Consider the following 19,305-nt stretch of genomic DNA (forward strand, 5'->3'; position numbering starts at 1 on the left):
TTCACAATTATTCTCTGTAGTATGTTCCAAGTGTAACCGGCGAGTGCCGAAACACTACGATCACCTCGGGAAGCGAAGTGCAATCAAACAGGTTTGAAAATGTTAGGACCAATTTCTTAGCCCTATAAAAACTGTTATGCAAACGCGAAGGTTTCCATGAACATACAGACAATCGGAAACCACCAGACCCCATCACAAACCGAATTCCACAATCCACCGGTGTTGACTTAAAGGCCAACAACTCGGGTGCAGAGTCTGCTGTGAAAGGAGCGGTAGCCTCCCCTGTCACACAAGGACAGGTTGGAAGATTAGGCTTAGCCTAAAACCTTTATCCTTATGTAATAAAGTTCTGAGTTCTAAGTTCTGGGTCTCTCTCTCTCTCTCTCTCTCTCTCTCTCTCTCTCTCTCTCTCTCTCTCTCTCTCTCTCTCTCTCTCTCTCTCTCTCTCTCTCTCTCTCTCTCTCTCTCTCTCTCTGCGTGTGCGTATAGAAATCAGTATAACTGCCTTTGTTTGCATGTTTAATTCACGTGCGAGGGCAGTACTCCCGCCTAGGTTAGTAGCACATGCATGAATCATCAACACAATCCAACCGTGAACAATATAAACCAAACGTGTGGCCCGTTTAATTGAGTTGTCCACATACATAAAATCATCGGGAAAGGATTTCACTTAGGCAGTGTAAGCCGTCTATGGTGAACTCCGTGCACAGCTGTCACTGCGGATTCACCATATCATTTTACCTTTGATCCACAACTTTTTTCTTTCGCACCCATTGATGACAAATGAATGCGTTGTAGCGTATCCCAACTTTTAATATGAAACAGCAAGTGACGCCGATTTACACGACTGAGCCTGCGCCAGCATGCGCTCATTAGCAAATTCAGACAAACTTCCGCAACAGCTTACAAGTGTATGCGCAGATGATTGATTGTGTTGGCGATGGGTTGGTCGATTGGTTTTGCTTTGTATCGTTCCTACAACCTATATATACATTCACTGTACAGTGTGCTTGAGTTGTTAATGCGAAAGTATGTGTATGAGTGAGGTGAATGCTCGCCTAATAGGCTACTGAGCTTTACTGGCCGATGTGAATGCGTTATATATTGTGTGTAAAAAAATGTCTGTTTGTCTGTCTGTCTGTAAAAAATTCCATTTCAAACGGCAGAAATTAATATGTAAGCGCCTAGGGCTATATCTAGATTAGGCGCATAAAAATGATCACAATAATAATAATAATGAGTGCGCCTGGAGTCGTCTTGTGGTGAGATATATTATGCGCGTTATAAATTCTCGTATTATTATTATATGGCTATCCGGAACCGATGCAAATGTGTTTCTTTTTCAGTTTAAAACGTTGGAATCAAAAGAGAGACAAAAAATACAGGAGAAAGACTGCAATTAAATTTCGCAAAGTGTCAACAACTTGACTACAACAAAAGCGATATCAAAACATTTAGTTAATCGATCTGTCGACCTAAACCTAAAAGATCAACACTAAACAAATTAAAACATATAGGATCAATCATCGTCGAGAATACTAACATCTGGTTAGCCGAAACCTGTAATCCGAGACGGATCGAGCTAGTCTCGGCTAAGCACATAAGACATAATTGCATTATAAACTGATTTCTTCCATTCTTAAAGGCACAGTAAGCCTCCCGTAAACCATCACAGAGCTCCCCGAGCGTCTACATACAGTACAAGCATACTTCCATTTGAACGCTCACCGAACGGGAACATCCTGGCTGCTTTCTGTCGAGCGTGAGAAATTTTCAAAGAATTTATTTTCGTGGACTTGGTCCAACAACAATGGCGCCTCGTTTTGGTGCTGGACGGCTGTTATGATACCGGAAATCACGCCCGGACAGTAAGCCTCCCGTAAACCATCACAGATACTGTCAGGCTTTTACACACAGTACAAACACCCTTCCATTTGAACGCTCACCAAACGGGAACATCCTAGGTGCCCTACGTAAAGAGCGAGCAATTTTTAAAGAATTAATTTTGCAGATTGTCTCGAACACTTTTTGGACCCATCCTGAACTCAGGTCAAACATGAGTTACTTCCCTTCGGGTCTCATTCTATCGATGTAAACTGGCGATAGCCGTGAATCGATGATTATCAAAATGTTTTTGGACCGTGGTGCGTTTTTGCGCTAGACCTAACTTTTAAAATCTAAATAATAAATTGACAGCTTGTTACACAAACATTCTTTAATCATAAAAGAATTCTTTTTTCATCAAGACAAGATCAGTACAATTCGAAGTTGTGAAAGTTTGAAAAAAGAAAAGCCCGGAAGCAGGGTCACGCAAGGGTCGTAGCAGACGACGGTTTATCAGTGCATATCGCCGTTCCTCTCAACAGTCAAAAGCCATCGCTAGAGTTCTTGTGAACCACAGCCGTTTGTTTCGTGCATAAAAACGTGCTATTGTAAATAAGCTCACATCGAGTCGCATTCAAATGACTAACTGACGACTACATTGTGAAAAAGGGAAACTGGATCACACGGGTTCACAATGGCTCAGGGGTAAGATAAACCACGCAAAAATAAATTCTTTGAACATTGCTCGCTCTTCACGTAGGCCACCTAGGATGTTCCCGTTTGGTGAGCGTTCAAATGGAAGGGTGTTTGTACTGTGTGTAAAAGCCTGACCGTATCTGTGATGGTTTACGGGAGGCTTACTGTGCCTTTAACATATTTTCAGAGCAAACATATCATATCTATATATTTTGTATCCAGGAATTGATGATAACCTTAATGAACACACTAATCAAGGAGAGAGAGAGAGAGAGACAGACAGACAGACACAGACAGAGACAGAGAGACTGTGACAGAGAGAGACAGAGAGAGAGAGACAGAGAGAGAGAGAGAGAGAGAGAGAAAGAGAGAGAGAGAGAGAAAGAGAGAGAGAGACAGAGACAGAGAGACAGAGACAGAGAGAGACTTGAATTGAACTTTACTTAACAAGGATTAAGATTTAAGGCTACGTCTTTTCTTACAATCTGTCCTTGGGACGCACAGACACACAATGATAAAATTGAAAAATTAAAAAGTTAAAAAGTTTGAGAGAGAGAGAGAGAGAGAGAGAGAGAGAGAGAGAGAGAGAGAGAGAGAGAGAGAGAGAGAGAGAGAGAGAGAGAGAGAGAGAGAAAACAAACAGACATTCTGTCCTTTAAAGGCTTTATAATTATTAAATGAAGAGTTTAGTGCTGTCATCTGGCGCGTGGGTAACACATAATGTACAACCTATAAATTAAAATAAATCAAAGCTCAAAAGTAACAAGATACAGGACACAACACAGTGGGTTGTGTTTTTTTGTGTTTTTTTTAAGTGTTTCCTTACTCGATTATCCTATTGTAAGGAAATTCGCATCACTGTCATTCCTCCCGGTGGAAGTTTGAATAAAGAGTCTTAAAATTATTATGATCAGGAAAACAGAAGAGAAGAAGAAGACTTGGACTGACTTATCGCTGTGATTAATATTTTGCTTTCAGTTCAAAAAAAATATACTCCACAATTAAACACAGGTAAGGCCAACACGGGGACATTCTCAGTTCAGGGGAAGTAAGTATTCCTCTTCTTTGCATCGTTGCCTCTTGTGATTTCCTCCCCTTGCTATTTTAAGTGGGGGTTTTTCAACACGATCAACAGAAAGTCAAAAGTTCTCACTAAAAAGTTGTTCACTTGTTTGTTTACATTTCGATATTTCTGTAACCAGTATTAATGTTAAAGTTGGAATTCAAGCTAGTTAGTGGACACTTGAAATACCTTGTCTAATTTGAAGAAATATTGGTATAGATAGTAACTGAAACTGTTACTGCAACATCTAGCAGTACAGTTACAGATTTTCAATGGCCATAAATATTATTTACAAAAAAAGAGGCCATTACCAGACTTGTTATCTATAGTTGCAGGGCTCGCCACGGACCCCTCTCCTGGAGGGTCCCGAGACCCCCACTTTGAATTTTCAGAGGGTCCATGGACTCCCTCAGCGGAGTTTTAGAGGGTCCAAAACTCCAGGGGTCTCAAATTTAAAGCATGTCAGAGTACCTCTGAGTTTGTGTGTGTGTGTGTGTGTGTGTGTGTGAATGCGCCTGCTTTATATGAAGTCTTATATCGCGCGCGTATCTCCAGACTCGGACTCAAGGCGCAGCCTTCGAAGTTGTTCCTGCGCCTCAAAGTGGCATTGATGCTTGCACTCACCATAACTGAAAACAGTAGGCATGACAGCTTTAATTAAGTGCGTCCCAGGACCCCCTCAATAAATTTCTAATATGTGTTTTCGGCTTCTAGTGCGTTTCTTTCTTTATTTGGTGTTTAACGTCGTTTTCAACCACGTAGGTTATATCGCGACAGTTCTAGTGCGTTTCGGACGCCCTGAGTTGGTCACACACACACACACACACACACACACACACACACACACACACACAACCGTTCTTTTTGAGTTTAATGAACTCATTCCCACCGATTCAGAGTTTTTATTAAAATAACGGACCTGACACAAGACTGATGTTGGTTTCAATGCGAAAACATTTGGCTGATGAGAGAACATATTCCACAAAGAGCACATTCTCTGTGCCTGTGAAAAGATTTGGGTAATGAAACAAGCAGTTCAGCTGCCAGCAGAAAAGATTTTTTGGTCAATAAAATTAAGATCTTTTTTTTTTCCTTTGAAGTGTCATTCGATACTTTCAAAACTTCTGAGAAAATCAGGTCTTAAAAAGGAGGCCGGAAAAAGCAAGGTCTTAAACTGGTGGGTCTTAAAAGGGGGGGGTTCCACTATAGTTTTAAAACTGGAAAAATAATGAATCAAAATCAATGTTTGTCTGAGGCATTTTCATTTCCATTACTTTGTCTAATCGCTGGGAAATTTGGGTCGCTTCCTCCCAGTGGAAAGCTAGCAGCAACGGAGTCGCGCTACCCAGGTGTCTGCATGTTTAGATGTATTCAGCCACCTGCACTTATGGCAGAATGACCAAGGTCTTTTACGTGCCTTTGTGGTGACACGGGGGTGGGACATGGCTTCAGTCTCTGGGTCTGCACATAATGTTGACCCGTGTCCGTCCCGGCCCGAATTCGAACCAGCGACCTTCCGATCACAAGTCCAGTGCTCTACCAACTGAGCTGCCGGTATGACTCTATTATCATTATTCAGCCTACTCAATGGGATGGTACCGGAGATTCGACAAATAGAAACACTTCCATTGCCTGTCAGGCCCAAAAAATACTGGAAACATCAAATCTTTTATTTCCCACGGAATTGTTTTCACAAAAACGGTGAACATGACATAACATTAATATCACATGCACAATACTCAAACTTAACAATCACACTCCATCCTTTTAATAGTAAGTAATTAACAACTTTTATGATTCTGGTACTGCAGTGGTGTACATGTTCTTTAGACTCACACACACAATTTTATTAGTCTGCCATTGCTTATACACTGGTAAAACACAGGAAAACATGCTCACAATCTATGTGTCACAAGCACACAACACTGACAAGACATCTTTGGAAGATAAAGGTCTTTTGTATGGCAGATGCTATACATATCTTCTTTTCAAAAACAGTTATACCGCTAATGTTCAAAAATCCAGCTCTTCTTTTCCTTCTTGCTTTGTGCTCAAATTCATGTGTAATGTACATGTATGTAGAAGAAATAAGTAAATTCTGCAGTTACCACCACAATCACCTACTTTCTTTACTTCCATTTCCTTAACAAAAGAACTGTGAAGTTACCCAAGTTATAAGAAGTTCCCCTTTCTTCTTGCACCTCACATGCTCAGAGCTTTTGATGTGGTCAAGGCAAGCTAGGTACTGTAGTCTCCTGATCGTTCATGTTCTTTTCACAAATATTGATCGATCTTTTCCGCGTCCCATCACTGCACACGTCCATCACTGCACAACAAAGGTTTTTGTGGGTTGTTTGTGTAGGATAGATGTTGCTTGTACGTTTCAATGCTTGTCATTCTCTCGGGTGCCAGGAGACTGGTTCCGAATAACTCTCACTTACTCAATTGCACATGTTGTATGCATTTAGAGCGCTTACTTCCCTTTATTTATCACATCACTGCACAATAATGTTTCACAGCAACTCCCAATCATTTGTCCACATTCTTTGACAAAACTCTCCAACTCACGTTGGAAGTAACGAGTTACAAAGGCTGGTAATCATCCTGCCATATCTTCTTCTCCCCGACACGGTTGGGACGACTGTGGTCGATTCCTGGTACAAACTCTGGTGCCGTCATCGCCGGTTCTTCCAGACACAGGCCGACTTCTTGCAGACCGCCCAGGAAAGCCTGCATCTGACAAACAGCAAACAATCATGCCGTTGAAGATAAATGATATCTCCTGTAAACTTCAATGTTCACCACCACAGATCTGTTCAGGTTTTTACATCAGATTACAGCATCCTTCCACTCGGTCACATACCAAAAAATCTTTCAGCTTGGCTAATTCCTGTGCAACGTGTCATTTTTTTCCTGAATTAAAATCCCATATTGACATGGGTGTCATTCACACAGCATTACTTCATCAAACATTTCCCACTCCATAAAGATCTATAATGATCAAGCTGCCAGGCTGTTGACTTTCGATACGTGTCCAAGAGACGTTTTCCGGAAATAACTGTCCAGATTTACAAGCGTGATGGAAGAGTTATGCCCCCCTTACCTTGTACAAACAGAAAACACATGGTCGGCCAGCTAAAAAAGAACAATCGCAGTGAATAACTGACTCCGCTGTGTCCGCTCCATATGACCCCATATCTCTTGAAAATATACCCATCCGAGCTTACGATTTATTGCGGCAATGCGGGATCACTTGCCCCAAGTGATAGCCCACTACGAGTTTTGCCTGAGGTCGCGTGAATTTTGCTTGTGATCGAGGTCATGGCAGCGTGGGAAACTGACACACATGTTTAGCGATCGCTGAAGGCTATCAAGTGAATCATGGCTCTGATGTACAGATTTTCGAAAGAAAAAAAGCATCATTTTGATTGGACACTGCATAAGACGAGTTACCTTTTCTGACGTTTTCTGATCCTCCTCTTCTTCAAAGAAGACGTTGGTAATTCCACATTCCAGGCATCGCTGTGCCAGCACACGTCCTATGTTCTCTGCAGCGCTCACATCCACCAGGCTATAAAAAGAACAGTCACAGGTAAAGAAAGAAAAGGTAGAAAAAGTGTAAAAGTTTGTGAATATAAAAACTCTCAAAGTCGCAAACATAAAATATGAAACAGTTAGGCTGATCCAAAATCAAGATTAAAAACGAAAAAGGTTAGTTACTGAAACGTTTGATCGTAGACAAACCAAAACATTCACTAGAATGTCAAGCTAGCAGTCTCTCAAGTGGTTTTAAAAGTTTTCAAAAACCCGGATTTCCGGCGAGAACCGGAAAGGTGTTAGCCCTGTTTGTGAAAGATTATTGATAATCACGTCGGTGGGACCTGTCTCGCCCCATTTTTCAAAAAAAAGAATTAAAAATTATTCAATAAAAGGGGGGAAAATCTAGATTTTTCTCATTTAGCCAAAATTAAAAACACAAATTATGTGAAAATAAAAGAAAATCTAAGCTATATAAACAAAAGTGATCAGGCTTTTGATAATAAATCACCTCCCCCCAAATACACACGCACACACACAGAAATAAAGAAATACACAAAGAGAAGCTAAGGACACTACTGACCTGTATAAACCATCTCTGATGGCCCATTCTGTGGTGGAGACTGACACAACTGTCTTCCCTGAGAAATGCTCTATGCGCCCAGTGGTGTGTCGGTTGGTGCGCTCCAGTGTTACTCTGTACACAAAGACGAAAAAAACAATATGATTAAAATTGTACTCTTCAGGATTTTCAAGATCAACATTCCCCCTCCCCTCTCCACACAAATTTCTCCCCATCACAGTCTCACACATTCTAAGACACATTTGCAGACACACACATACACACCAAGCTGTAGTACTACATCATTACAAAATTCATTTAAGGTTCACAGACGAATATATATATATGGTACTTCATACTCACAGAAAATAAAGTGTGCTCAATCCATACTACTAGTACTTTTTTACTACCTTATGCAAATGAGATGGAAGAAAGATAACAAAAGTAAAACAATGATCCTGCTTCATTTGGGTTATGTTATCCTCACATATTATGTGTCATTTTGTTGTTTTTAAATTTTTTTATTGTTTTTTTTTTTTTTTGGGGGGGGGGGGGGGGGGGTAGACAGACCTATGGTAGAAGTCTTTCCTTGGGGACTGAAACACCCAGCCTTGCCGTTTCCTTGCAAGTCCCATCTGCTCCAGGTTCCTGCAACATGCAACAATTATTTACACTTACAGATTTAACGTGTGAAATGTCTATAGACAAGCTTGATCTCCTGCTTCACAAAGTACTAGCATGAAAAAAAAGTATTTTTAAAGATCTTTCAAGAATTCAGTATCGTTAAACTTAAAGTTAAAGTCAATAAATTTACATTTTGTCAAAAGAAATTGCAAATGTACACACATGAAGTTGTTTCTTACACTAAAATACATGCAGATTAATTTTCAACCATAGATCTGTTAATTGTCTAGAAGAATACATGTACGGTAGATTTAAATTTACAGGATTTTTTGCTCTGAATCTTTGTTTCTACAAAGACTTCCCACTGTCAATGTAACAGTATTCTTATACTTAAACAAATGCCCTGCAAAAAAGCATACAAACTGAACAAATACATAAACAAAGAGAGCTACCTGGGGTTTCTGTTCTCAAACAGGGGGTTCACATTGTAGTCTTTATTGGGACTTTCACTGTGGACAGGAGCAGAGGTTGAAAATGCTGTTGACAAAACAAAACTGATTTGATTAACAGCATGCAGCGTGTTACAAACAGATTTATAAGTTTCAGCTTAAAAGAAGGAGGAAGGGTGGGGTGGGGGGGGGGGCAGACTCAGAGAGAAAGATCAAGAGATCGAGAATCAGAGAGAGAGAAAAAGAGATAGGTCATTGAGAGAAAGCGAGAGCATGTGTGTGTGAGTATGTCACTGGTTGTATGTGTGTGTGTGTGTGTGTGTGTGTGTGTGTGTGTGTGTGTGTGTGTCATTTTGAGTGTGTGTGTGTTTGTGTGTGTGTGTGTGTGTGTGTGTGTGTGTGTGTGTGTGTGTGTGTGTCAGAGAGGGGAGAGAGAGATAGATTAGAGAGACTCAGACTCACTCAGAGTCACCCTCCCTCAGAGACTCGACAAGATGTTGGCATTGCCAGTGACAAAACAGCCATAAATGTAACGTACCTCCAGCAGCAAATGCTTTTGGGTACACTGAAAAACATGAATACACCCGCGTGTCAACCAGGGCGGGTGAGATTCGTCGCAAAGCGGCAGAAATAACACACGAGGTCATTTTGATGTTTCGTTTTGTGACACCCTGTTGTTCACCGGAAGCGCAGGATTACTGCCCGTGATGCATTCCGATTCGCGAGTTATCTTCCTTGATCAGCAAAACCTGGCGCGCGGTTTGCACTTTCGCTTTTACAACTCTCATCAGAGACGTTTTGGTGAACGTTTGAGTCTTTGCTGTGTTTTGCGAAACAATCATAGTGACAGCAACAAATGGCAGCCGATGGAGGTCAACAGCAGACAGCTGTGTGAGGTTTGATGAACAATTTGCGATCTACATCTTGCTAAACAAAATCACTTGTGTGCAGTATGGGACTAAAATTATGATCAAATAGTAATACTCAGTCATAGACTAGGATTAGGACACAGTGTCACTCCAACCAAGCAAGTACTGCAGGTTGAGTCGCGGCTAGGTATAGCTGCCTTCAGTTCAGTTCCAGCCTCTGGGGCTAGTTACTGTTTTGCACTGGTATAATTAAAATTTTCGGAACTATTTAGCCAACCTTATATCAACTGGTGAACTATACATAATTTATATGCATGTTATTATTTTTCAGCAAACCAGGTTAACCAATGGCAGCAAACAGCCCTGTTTCAAACGAAGTTGTCTTTTACCCTCCGCGCGTCTGGGGCCTAGATTACCATTTCAACACGTTCAACAAGCTGTACGTTGCAGACATTTTGAGCTTGAAGCCGTATCCCAGTTACCCAGGTACTCTATGTGTGTGTCACTGTGTGTCTGTGACTGTGTGTGTGTGTATATGTGTGTGTGTGTTACTGTGTATATATATGTGTGACTGTGTGTGTGTATATATATGTGTGTGTGTGTGTGTGTATTGTGTTGTACGTGTTTCAGTTAGTGCATATTGTCATCAAATGTCACATTTATTCTTTTGAAATTAGGTTCAAAAGCTTATTATGCCTTCTTTTTGATTATGCAGAAAAAAAGCTATATTTTTGTCTCTGTAAATATAAATAATTCTTCATCTTTTAATTTGACCGTGCAACTTTTAACTTGTCACTGTCAGGTTTAGCTGGTCTGCATAGAATATTGCAAGGGTAACTGCTGGTGCCTTTTATTGGAGCCATCATGAATTGATTATATGTTGGAGCTCCCAATTCAACGTAGATCTTACAAGTTCTGTTTTCCATCATCCGAGATTCATGCATTCATCAAAATTCATCAAGTTTCCCATTGTTTGTCTTTCAGGTGCTTTTGCCTACAAGAACCATCCTATCTACAAGGTTGATGTTATGGGAGTGGTGGTGAGAAAAGATGACAGACAAAAGCTGTTTCTGTATTCAGGTACAGTGGAACCCCCTTTTACAACCTCCAAAAATCTGAGAAAACTAGGTGTTAAAAAGGAGGGAGTCTTAAAATGGGGGTAGATTTAGTATTTTACAGAGGTTATGAACAAAAAGTCTGAGAGAACAAGGTCTTAAAAAGGAGGGAGTCTTAAAATGGGGGTAGATTTACAAAGGTTATGAACAAAAAGTCTGAAAAAACAAGGTCTTAAAAGGGATGGAGTCTTAAATTGGAAGGGGGGGGGTCTTAAAAAGGGGGGTTCCACTGTAATTGTTTGTCAATCCCCTGGTCATAAACATCTGACAGTAGTTAAAGTGAAGGAACCTCAGTGTGTACAACAACAAAAAAGCAACGACAAAAACAAGAATGGTTGATTTAAAGAAAATTTTAATCAAAATGAAATATTCATTAGAACTTCAACCACGTAAATTCATGATGTGTTTTTTTGTCAATGATTAAATGTTCCATGAATTAAACGTTCTTGTCTTATTTTTTCTTGATTTTGAAACATATAAGCAGTCCATTAGTTTTAGAATTTTGATTTCTGTATTTCAGAGATTTCATTCAAGTGCCACAAGGATCAGTTTCTCTATTTTTGATGACAATATGTTTCTGCTGTATTTGCCTGGAAATGTTTGATTTTGTTTTTGAAACTTTTTGTGGACGTGTCCTTACCCAGGTAACATATTTAATTGTGTCAGGTTTGATAGTGTGTTTACTTTGTGTGCATACATGCTTGTGTGTCTGCCTTTGCTTGTTTGTGTGTCTGTCTGTCTTTGTATTTCTCTCTGTATCTGCCTCTCTTGTCTAAGTGTGTGGTCATATTGTCATCCCATTTCCTTTTCATCTTTCTTCACAGTGGACGATGGAACTGGTGTTGTCAACTGCTGCTGTTGGAAATATCATTTCTGGAACAATGGTGAGACTGAGATTAAATCAATTTGTAGTTAAAACTTAAAGCTGATTTATCCTAGCAATTAATAGTCCGTGGAAAATTATCTTTATGCTCAAGATTTCATTTATTTGATAGCTGTCATTGGGCTATTTTTTTCATTTTATTTTTTTCCTCATTGGTTTTTTTCAACCTGCAATGTTAGGTCCTTCAAAAAAGAGGACAACCCCCAATAAAGGACACTTTCTGTTGCCCCTATCATGGATGTTTAAAGGCTGTGTGGAATACGCTCAGTTTTTGAAGTGCAAAATAAGGGTTCCCAGGCCTGCACTACAGTAGAGCCCCCCCCCCCCCCCCTATCTCTATCAGTGTGACTTGGAATAAGGCCGTGAAAGGTAAATATGCGCCGACATGGCTGCAATCTACTGGCCGTATAAAATTTCATCTCACACTGCAGAGCGCCTAGAACTGTACCCACGGAATATGCGCGATATAAGCCTCATTGATTGATTGATATCTCTAGACCTTCCCCCCCCCCCCCCCTCCCCTATTTAGGCAGGGTTGCACGTAAGTTGACCTGGGAGGTCGGAAAAACCCACCAGGCGGCAGCGACCGGGATTCGAACTCACGACCTCCCGATTAGGAGGCCGACGTCTTACCACCACGCCACAGCGCCCGTCTGGATTTTTTATTTCATACCATGTCTTCTTCTTTCTTTTATTCCCTCTTTTTTAAGACCTGAATTTCACAGAATTGTGTGTGATGTTAAAAGGGGACTCCACTGTAGGTACAAGAAGCATGGCATTTTGATTTTTTTTTTTCATACCATGTTTTTCTTCTTTCTAATTTTTCTGTACTCTGTGTAGGTTTTCATTGATTGGTTAGTGTTTATAAAGATGTTTTTCCTCATTTTTCTTCTTCTACTACTACAGTCGAACTTCTCCATAACAACCAGCCAAGGGACCGTCCAAAAGTGGTCGTTACAGGCAGACGGTCGCTATGGAAAGATGTTTCTGACTCCCCTGGGATCCTTTGTCCCCTGGGGTCGTTGTGGACAGGTGGTCTCTTTTAAGAGGTGGTCGCAAGGGCAAGTTCCACTGTACTAATACTTCTTCTTCTTTTTCTTTTTCTTATTTCAGATGAGCAAGGCAACACAGCCGGGTTTTCGCCGGAGCTCTGTTCTCTGTTGGAGTCCCTGGAGAAGGAGAGGAAGGAGGAGGTGGGTGCCTACGAACTGGGCGACCTGGTTCACGTGCGAGGAAAGCTGAAGCTGTTTCGGGACATGATGGAGATTGTGGCTCATTATCACTGTATCCTTTGCCGACTGTCGTTCTGTTTTTCGACACACTCGTGCGGAGAACAGTGTGCAGGTTAGGCACGTTCATCTGCGTCCATGTGCACATGCACACACTCCCACACAGATACACAGAGAAAAATATGCACAATGACAAAACATACAAGCATGTACACACACACACACACACACACACACACACACACACACATACACATTAACAAACACACACTCTCACAAAATATGCATGTGCAGGGTTTAGCCTGGGAGAAAAAGGCAATGGGACATTTGTCCCCCTCAACCAAATGCTGATGGGACATAGTCGAAGGCAAGAAGCTACAAAGAGGCCTGTACGCATTTTGACCAAAGATGCAAAAGGGTGCAATATGGTGCCATCTGAGAATTAGCCGCAATATCGTGTTATCTGTGTGTGTGTGTGTGTGTTTAATCCGAAGTAAAGTGTACATTTGGTGGCGCAGTGGTACGTAATCTCAATGCTCCCTTTGACGCACTGAAGGGAATTGTGATGGGACATTTTCAGAATTAATGCGCCAATGGCGCACTAGTAAATGAAACCCTGCATGTGTGTGAGCTAACACAGATACACCTGTCAAGTGTCATGGTGAAACAAACATAAAGATGTTAAGGGTATGTTAGATTATTACAGACTTTTATTTATTAAAATTGTCATGATCTAATACCTGATGATGCACTTGTTTCTTTTATTCTCCAGCCTGTTCAGGATGTTTTTACATTTTTATTCTTAACACAGTACAGGTAAGATTGACAACCCCCAAAGCCAGGTCACCAGGATGCTAGAGTTACCCAACCTTTACCGCCAGTGTTACGACAAAGTGTTTGTTCCACCCTACAAAATCCAGCAGGAGCTGCTCAGGACCAATAAGGGAACTGCATTGTCCACGCAAAAGTATCAGGTAGGAGCACTGCTCGAAATACAATGGAACCCCCATTTTAAGACCTCCGAATATCAGAGAAAATCAGGTCTTAAAAAGGAGGAAGTTTTAAAAATGGGGGTAAATTTACAAAGGCTATGAACAGCTGGACTGAAAAAAGAGGGTCTTAAAGGTCCTTGTCTACATTTTTATACCGAAATCGCCATTTGACCATTAAAATGCAGAGTCTATTATCTACAAATATCAACAATACACCCCCTTTCGATCAGGAAAGGCGAAGCCAGTGTAGCCGTTTGAACATTCATTGTAGTATTCCAGCGTAGTACTCATAGTAGGATATCCTTATTTGGAAAATGCCAAGCGCAAAACTCCTCTCAAATCCCGTGCATTTCGTGCGTTTAAAAAAAATGCGTGGACAGCGCTCCAGTGTCAAACTGTTGCTGCACTTGTTTGGGCGTGGCTATAAGCATAGTGACATGAATTTGATTGGTCAGTATTTTTAGGCAAAGCACATGTTCTCAGCAAACAGAAAACAAAATATTGGAAGCGTGAGTCACGCTACCCAAAAATAAAATCTTTTTTTACATAATTTTTTTTTCTATAACTTTTTTCCCCATGGTTCATTCATCATCTGACATAACTTTTTTATCGAAATCTAACCATAAGATTATTGAAAAAAAGCACAAATGTAGACGACCATCTTTAAAAAGGAGGGAGTCTTAAACTGGGGGTCTTAAAAGGGGGGTTCCACTGTATTCAGATTTAGTGTCATGTATGAAGAAAGAAGTTTCTGTAAAAGTCTCACATTAAATTCTGGTATCTATAATGCTGTTGCCTTTGTTATGCAAGATACAATCATTTTATTTTACGTTTATCAGAATTTTTGACCAAATATGACATTTTACACAGATCTAGACAGTCGGTGCCAGCGGTCGAGGTGTGCAACTACTGTCGAGATCTATATATAAAATGTCATATTTTGGTCAAAAATACAAATAACAGTTATGTATATTGATCGATTATAGTCAGAATTCATTTTGTTTTTTAACGATTAAAAGCGCTTAAACATGCACTCTTTTGTAGTCTCGGTTAGCCGTCTGACTATGAGTTTTTGTCTCAAAGAAAGGAAATCCAATGTTTAATCGATACATATCTTTTAGATTGAGTATGTTAGAAACGTCACAAATTAATTTCTGCGAGAACGGATCATTTTATAATCTTTTATGCTGAATTTGGCAGAAACAACACACATACATTACTGGTATCAGACTTGTTTGTCTTTTTTATGCTAGGACTGATCATTTTGAATCTTCCTTCCTCAGAGTCTCAGACAACAACTGACTGGCAGGATACAGCTCTTTCTCCACAAAGAAAAGATGGAGGAATTCTCTCACTCTGACCTGTTGAAGGACCAGCAGATTGCCGAATTGGTGACAGAAATGGTGAGTGAATCACCACTGCTGTAAAATAGAGGCCATTCTGGCAAGGCACTAGCAACAAGTGTTTGTTAAAACTTTCTGGTACGTTTACGGTTTACAGGTTATCCCCAACTGCGGTTAATTCTTCAACAAGCACACACTTTAACCCAACATGCTATGCTAACTTAGTATTTCTGTCCCCAGAACTAGCGTCTATTTGGGACATAACGTGGTTATATGCTAGGAAACACAACATCAGAACACTTCTTCTTTTATACACGACAGGCACCACTGCATGCACTTAACCTGCAAAACCATATCAAAACAGTGGAGGCGAATTCAGTATTAGAGCTCACAGTCCTGTGTTATAGCTGCCTTGTTTTGTTTAGCGTGTGCTGACAAAACAAGCCCCTGGTCGTCAAGTGTTAAACGGTTTGTCTTTCGCCGCTAGCCTGCAGGCGAGTTGGCGTTGTTTATCTCTGGTGGCCACTGTTTATAATTCAGAATCTCGGAACCGAGTCTCAGTAAAAACTCTTGGAGAAGTCTGCAAAGCGAAGACCAGAGCTTTTTTGCTATGTATGTGGGGGTTTTGCAGACGACATTTTGAAGCATACGCGTTGCCATGACTGCATCAAAATGTTGTATTAAAAACTTCGATAAAGTATCTCAGTTGCACATTTTAGCAAGGTCAATCATTATACTAATTTAAAATCGCTTCAAGCACTTATTGATTCAAACCAAAACTGTGAAATGTAATCCGCTAACACTTTCTTTTATCTATCTAGAGAGTATTGCCAGGATGGTCACGTGCTTCCGTCTTAAATAAACGGGATTATGTATGGATGAACCGAGTTGCATTCACTGAAGTGGCCGTAACACAGGTTAAATAGCAATCTGTTAAGCACACAATCTCCCCCCCCCCCCTCCCCAGCCCCCCAAACAGATTAACAAAATATAAGAAGATGATTTTAGAAACAGCAGCCGGAGAGAGGCCCGGGGGGGGGGGGGGGGGGGGGGGATTAAAGATTGGAATTTTAATTATAATTGGATAGATCCGCCGCACTGCCAAGAAAAGTGTACAGTGTTTCACCCACTTTCCCGAAAATATATGCGTCTGTGTTAAAATTGTCAAAATGGAGTTCAAACTTATCATCAGTGATCAGACATAATTATGTAGATAGATGATCAATGTAGGCTATATTATGTCTCTGTTATCATGCACCGCTGACTCAACAACACAAATACTTGCTGAATATAATATCTCTATTTGAAAGCATATATCCAAAGGAACCTTTTGTCTCTGTTGATAAATATCGAAGTTCATTGCATTATCTTTACTCTAGACTTGTATTCAGTTTCTCTGTCAGAGCAAAGTATCGTCTGCTACAGACACCGACCCAGCAGTAAGAAAGCATAGGCTCTAGCTGAATACATTTTATTTTTTTCTCGTCAAAAGTAGAAAATACATTCATTCGTAAAGAAGAACTAGGGTTTAGATGAAAAGGTTAGTCAGTGTAATATCATATATATGACTAAGTGCCAAAAGGTGCTCACAGAACAGAAGACGACTTTGTTTTACAATAAAAATGTTTCTAAAAACGTTAGTCTGCTGAAAATTGGTGTGTGTGTGGATGAATGTGCGAAGAGATAGTGGACATAATTTCGTGTGTCTGACTTGAACGGTTTTGAAGTTATCTTTGTTTAAAGTCAAAAATAACGCCAAAACCGGCCATCTGAAAAAGGACATCGTGATACCTCGTGTTTTGAATATGCCACAGAAAAATAACAAGAAGCACAAATGAATTGCATTTAGTTTGATTGAATGCCTGAAACATCGCTTTACAGACGAGACCAAACGTCAAATCTAAATCTCGAGAGAATTTTTTTTTTTCGATAACCGAATTTTAAGGTGTCGCACGCAAGATGATTCGTCATCACGGCATACATTTTTCAATCGCAGATATTTACTAAATTTCTTTTTCAAAAACTCTGGAATTGATGTCGACACGTCAAGCGATAACGGTGTATCAAACTGCTGTCTTTCAAGTAATCCAGCAAAGACTGCAGAACTTTTGAACAGCATTTTTGAAAACGATTTGAAAATTTCGTCATATCTTGCGTGCGACAAAATGTTCGGTAATTAACGGTTATTTTCTTTTAAAAACAAAATTTACATGTACAAAGATCTACTTCATTTACGGAACCACGTGACACATTCTGTGTTCAAAATTTGTGAAGAAATCACGAACCACGATTGCGCTATCAAGTGTTGAAATTATGTCGTCAACATCTTTTCAGATCTTGCGTGCGACACCTTCTTGCGTTCAACATAAAATGTCACTACCTTATCGAGTTTAATGGGTAAAACTAACTATTTGTTGTCTTAGTTTAATCTTCTTAATTAAAAGCGTAATAAAACCGAACTTCTAAGATGAATTTTAATTGAGATTAGCGAAAGAGCGGGCACGCAAGTCGACCTTAAAGTAAAAGAATGATAACACGAGCGTTTGTCGTGTTGTCTTGCGTGCAACACATTGTCCAAAAAGGAAAATGTATATTTTTCTCAGACGTTTTTTAAGTTGAAACCTTGAAACTTCACACACATTTGGGGTTTAATCGCCCCCATGCATGGTAAAAGTCTTGTTGACCCTTGTCAGATTTCAAGGTCACGGCTGGGTCACATGTGGTTCAGAAAACGGATGAAACATATTTTTTCAGAGATTTTTGAAGCTAGAACCTTCAAACTTCAAACAACGCTTTTGCTTAATGATTGTTCAACATGGAGAATTCAAGGTTGATCCTTGAGAAATGTGAAGGTCATAGCAGGGTCTCGTGTGGGTAAAAAAAAAAACATAACCTTTTTCTCAGAGTTTTTCAAAGCAAGAACCTTGAAAGTTCACATTTTTGGGCTTAATAGCCTCCATACACGGTTAAAGTCTTGTTGACCTTTGTCGAATCTCAAGGTCACATGGGCAAATCAAAAACACGAAAATGCATCATTATCTCAGTTTTTTTTAAAGGGAGAGCCTTCAAACATCACACAACTCTCAACTCCGACTTAAAGAAGTTAAGGTAGATCCTTGTCACATGTCAAGGTCACAGAAAGGTCTCGTACGGGTAAAACAAACAAAACAAACATATAATATTCATTTTTTCAGCTTTGTTGTTAGCTAGAATAGAGGCACATGCCACCATTCCATTCAACATGACTCATAGAAATGTATGATGTATGACGTAATTGCATTGTGTGTAATGACGCGGCTGCCTCTGTAGTTATTCCAGCCTTTGAAGAAATGGCGTTTTTCCTTGCTTGGACACATTTTTCCTTTTCTTGGATGTTTCAGGAGTTTGGGTGAGTTTGGTGTATATGGTTGAACACAATTTAAAATTTGCATAAAAGTGTATTAAAATAAACAGTGGTAGCCAGTCTCATCTGTTGTGTCGACAATTTAATCTCTTTTGTGTGACCTCAACTTGACCCCTCTGAATGCTCTCAATCATGGAAATTGACCACACTTTGATTATAACCAAACAACATCAAAACTTTGGAATGTGTGAAGTTTCAAAGGTGTTGCTTAAAAGGCGTTCGTGAAAATGACAATTGTATGTGTCTGACTTCAATGCGACCCCGCTGCGACCTTGACGTTTGATTTTATCAACCAGACTTTCATCATGTGTGAATGACTTCAAACACTATAAAACTAGTTGAAGAAATTGACAATTTTTCAAAGTTTAAGCCAGATGGCACTGCTGTGACCTTGAAATTTGACAAACATTAACCAGGCGGTCACCTTTTTTAGAAAATATCCTTAAAGGATCTTTAACCTTACTGTGACCTTGGAATTTGATGAGGTTTAATTTAACTTGCGTAGTGTGCCAAGTTTCAAGGCCCTAGCTTCAAAAACATATGAGAAAACCTCATTGAAAAATGTATATGTTTGACCTCAACGCGACCCTGCTGTGACCTTGACTTTTTCAACCAGACTTTAATCGTGTGTGAACATTATACACTAGAACTGTGTGTATTTTCAAAGCTCGTGCTATAAACGCGCTGAATAAATTGAAAATATTCCACATTTGGAC

The 19,305-nt window shown here is 40.0% G+C and overlaps 2 protein-coding genes across 3 annotated transcripts in view; one reads left to right on the top strand and one right to left on the bottom strand.

Annotated features, from left to right (window-relative positions):
• Positions 1-4,439: 4,439 nt before the first annotated feature.
• On the bottom strand, positions 4,440-9,448 carry LOC138976102 (large ribosomal subunit protein uL18m-like). Its single transcript, XM_070348923.1, has 6 exons — positions 9,294-9,448; positions 8,759-8,843; positions 8,253-8,330; positions 7,704-7,817; positions 7,037-7,154; positions 4,440-6,319 (listed from the first exon to the last, which is right to left on the bottom strand). The coding sequence occupies exons 1-6, from the start codon at positions 9,400-9,402 to the stop codon at positions 6,167-6,169; spliced, it is 657 nt and encodes a 218-aa protein (XP_070205024.1). The 5' UTR covers positions 9,403-9,448; the 3' UTR covers positions 4,440-6,166.
• A 38-nt stretch (positions 9,449-9,486) lies between these two features.
• The window catches only part of LOC138976103 (CST complex subunit STN1-like), a 36,098-nt gene continuing 26,279 nt past the window's right edge, over positions 9,487-19,305 (top strand). The window contains exons 1-7 of one of the 2 annotated variants that reach the window (XM_070348924.1): positions 9,487-9,651; positions 9,956-10,110; positions 10,609-10,704; positions 11,564-11,623; positions 12,736-12,906; positions 13,668-13,825; positions 15,127-15,246. In XM_070348924.1, the coding sequence (XP_070205025.1) occupies positions 9,972-10,110; positions 10,609-10,704; positions 11,564-11,623; positions 12,736-12,906; positions 13,668-13,825; positions 15,127-15,246 (744 nt within the window). In that variant the 5' untranslated portion in view covers positions 9,487-9,651; positions 9,956-9,971. The remainder of the gene's footprint in view (positions 9,652-9,955; positions 10,111-10,608; positions 10,705-11,563; positions 11,624-12,735; positions 12,907-13,667; positions 13,826-15,126; positions 15,247-19,305) is intronic. The other variant, XM_070348925.1, reaches the window with a different exon arrangement.

Source organism: Littorina saxatilis, linkage group LG9 (genome assembly GCF_037325665.1).
Source record: "Littorina saxatilis isolate snail1 linkage group LG9, US_GU_Lsax_2.0, whole genome shotgun sequence".
Lineage (NCBI taxonomy): Eukaryota > Metazoa > Mollusca > Gastropoda > Littorinimorpha > Littorinidae > Littorina > Littorina saxatilis.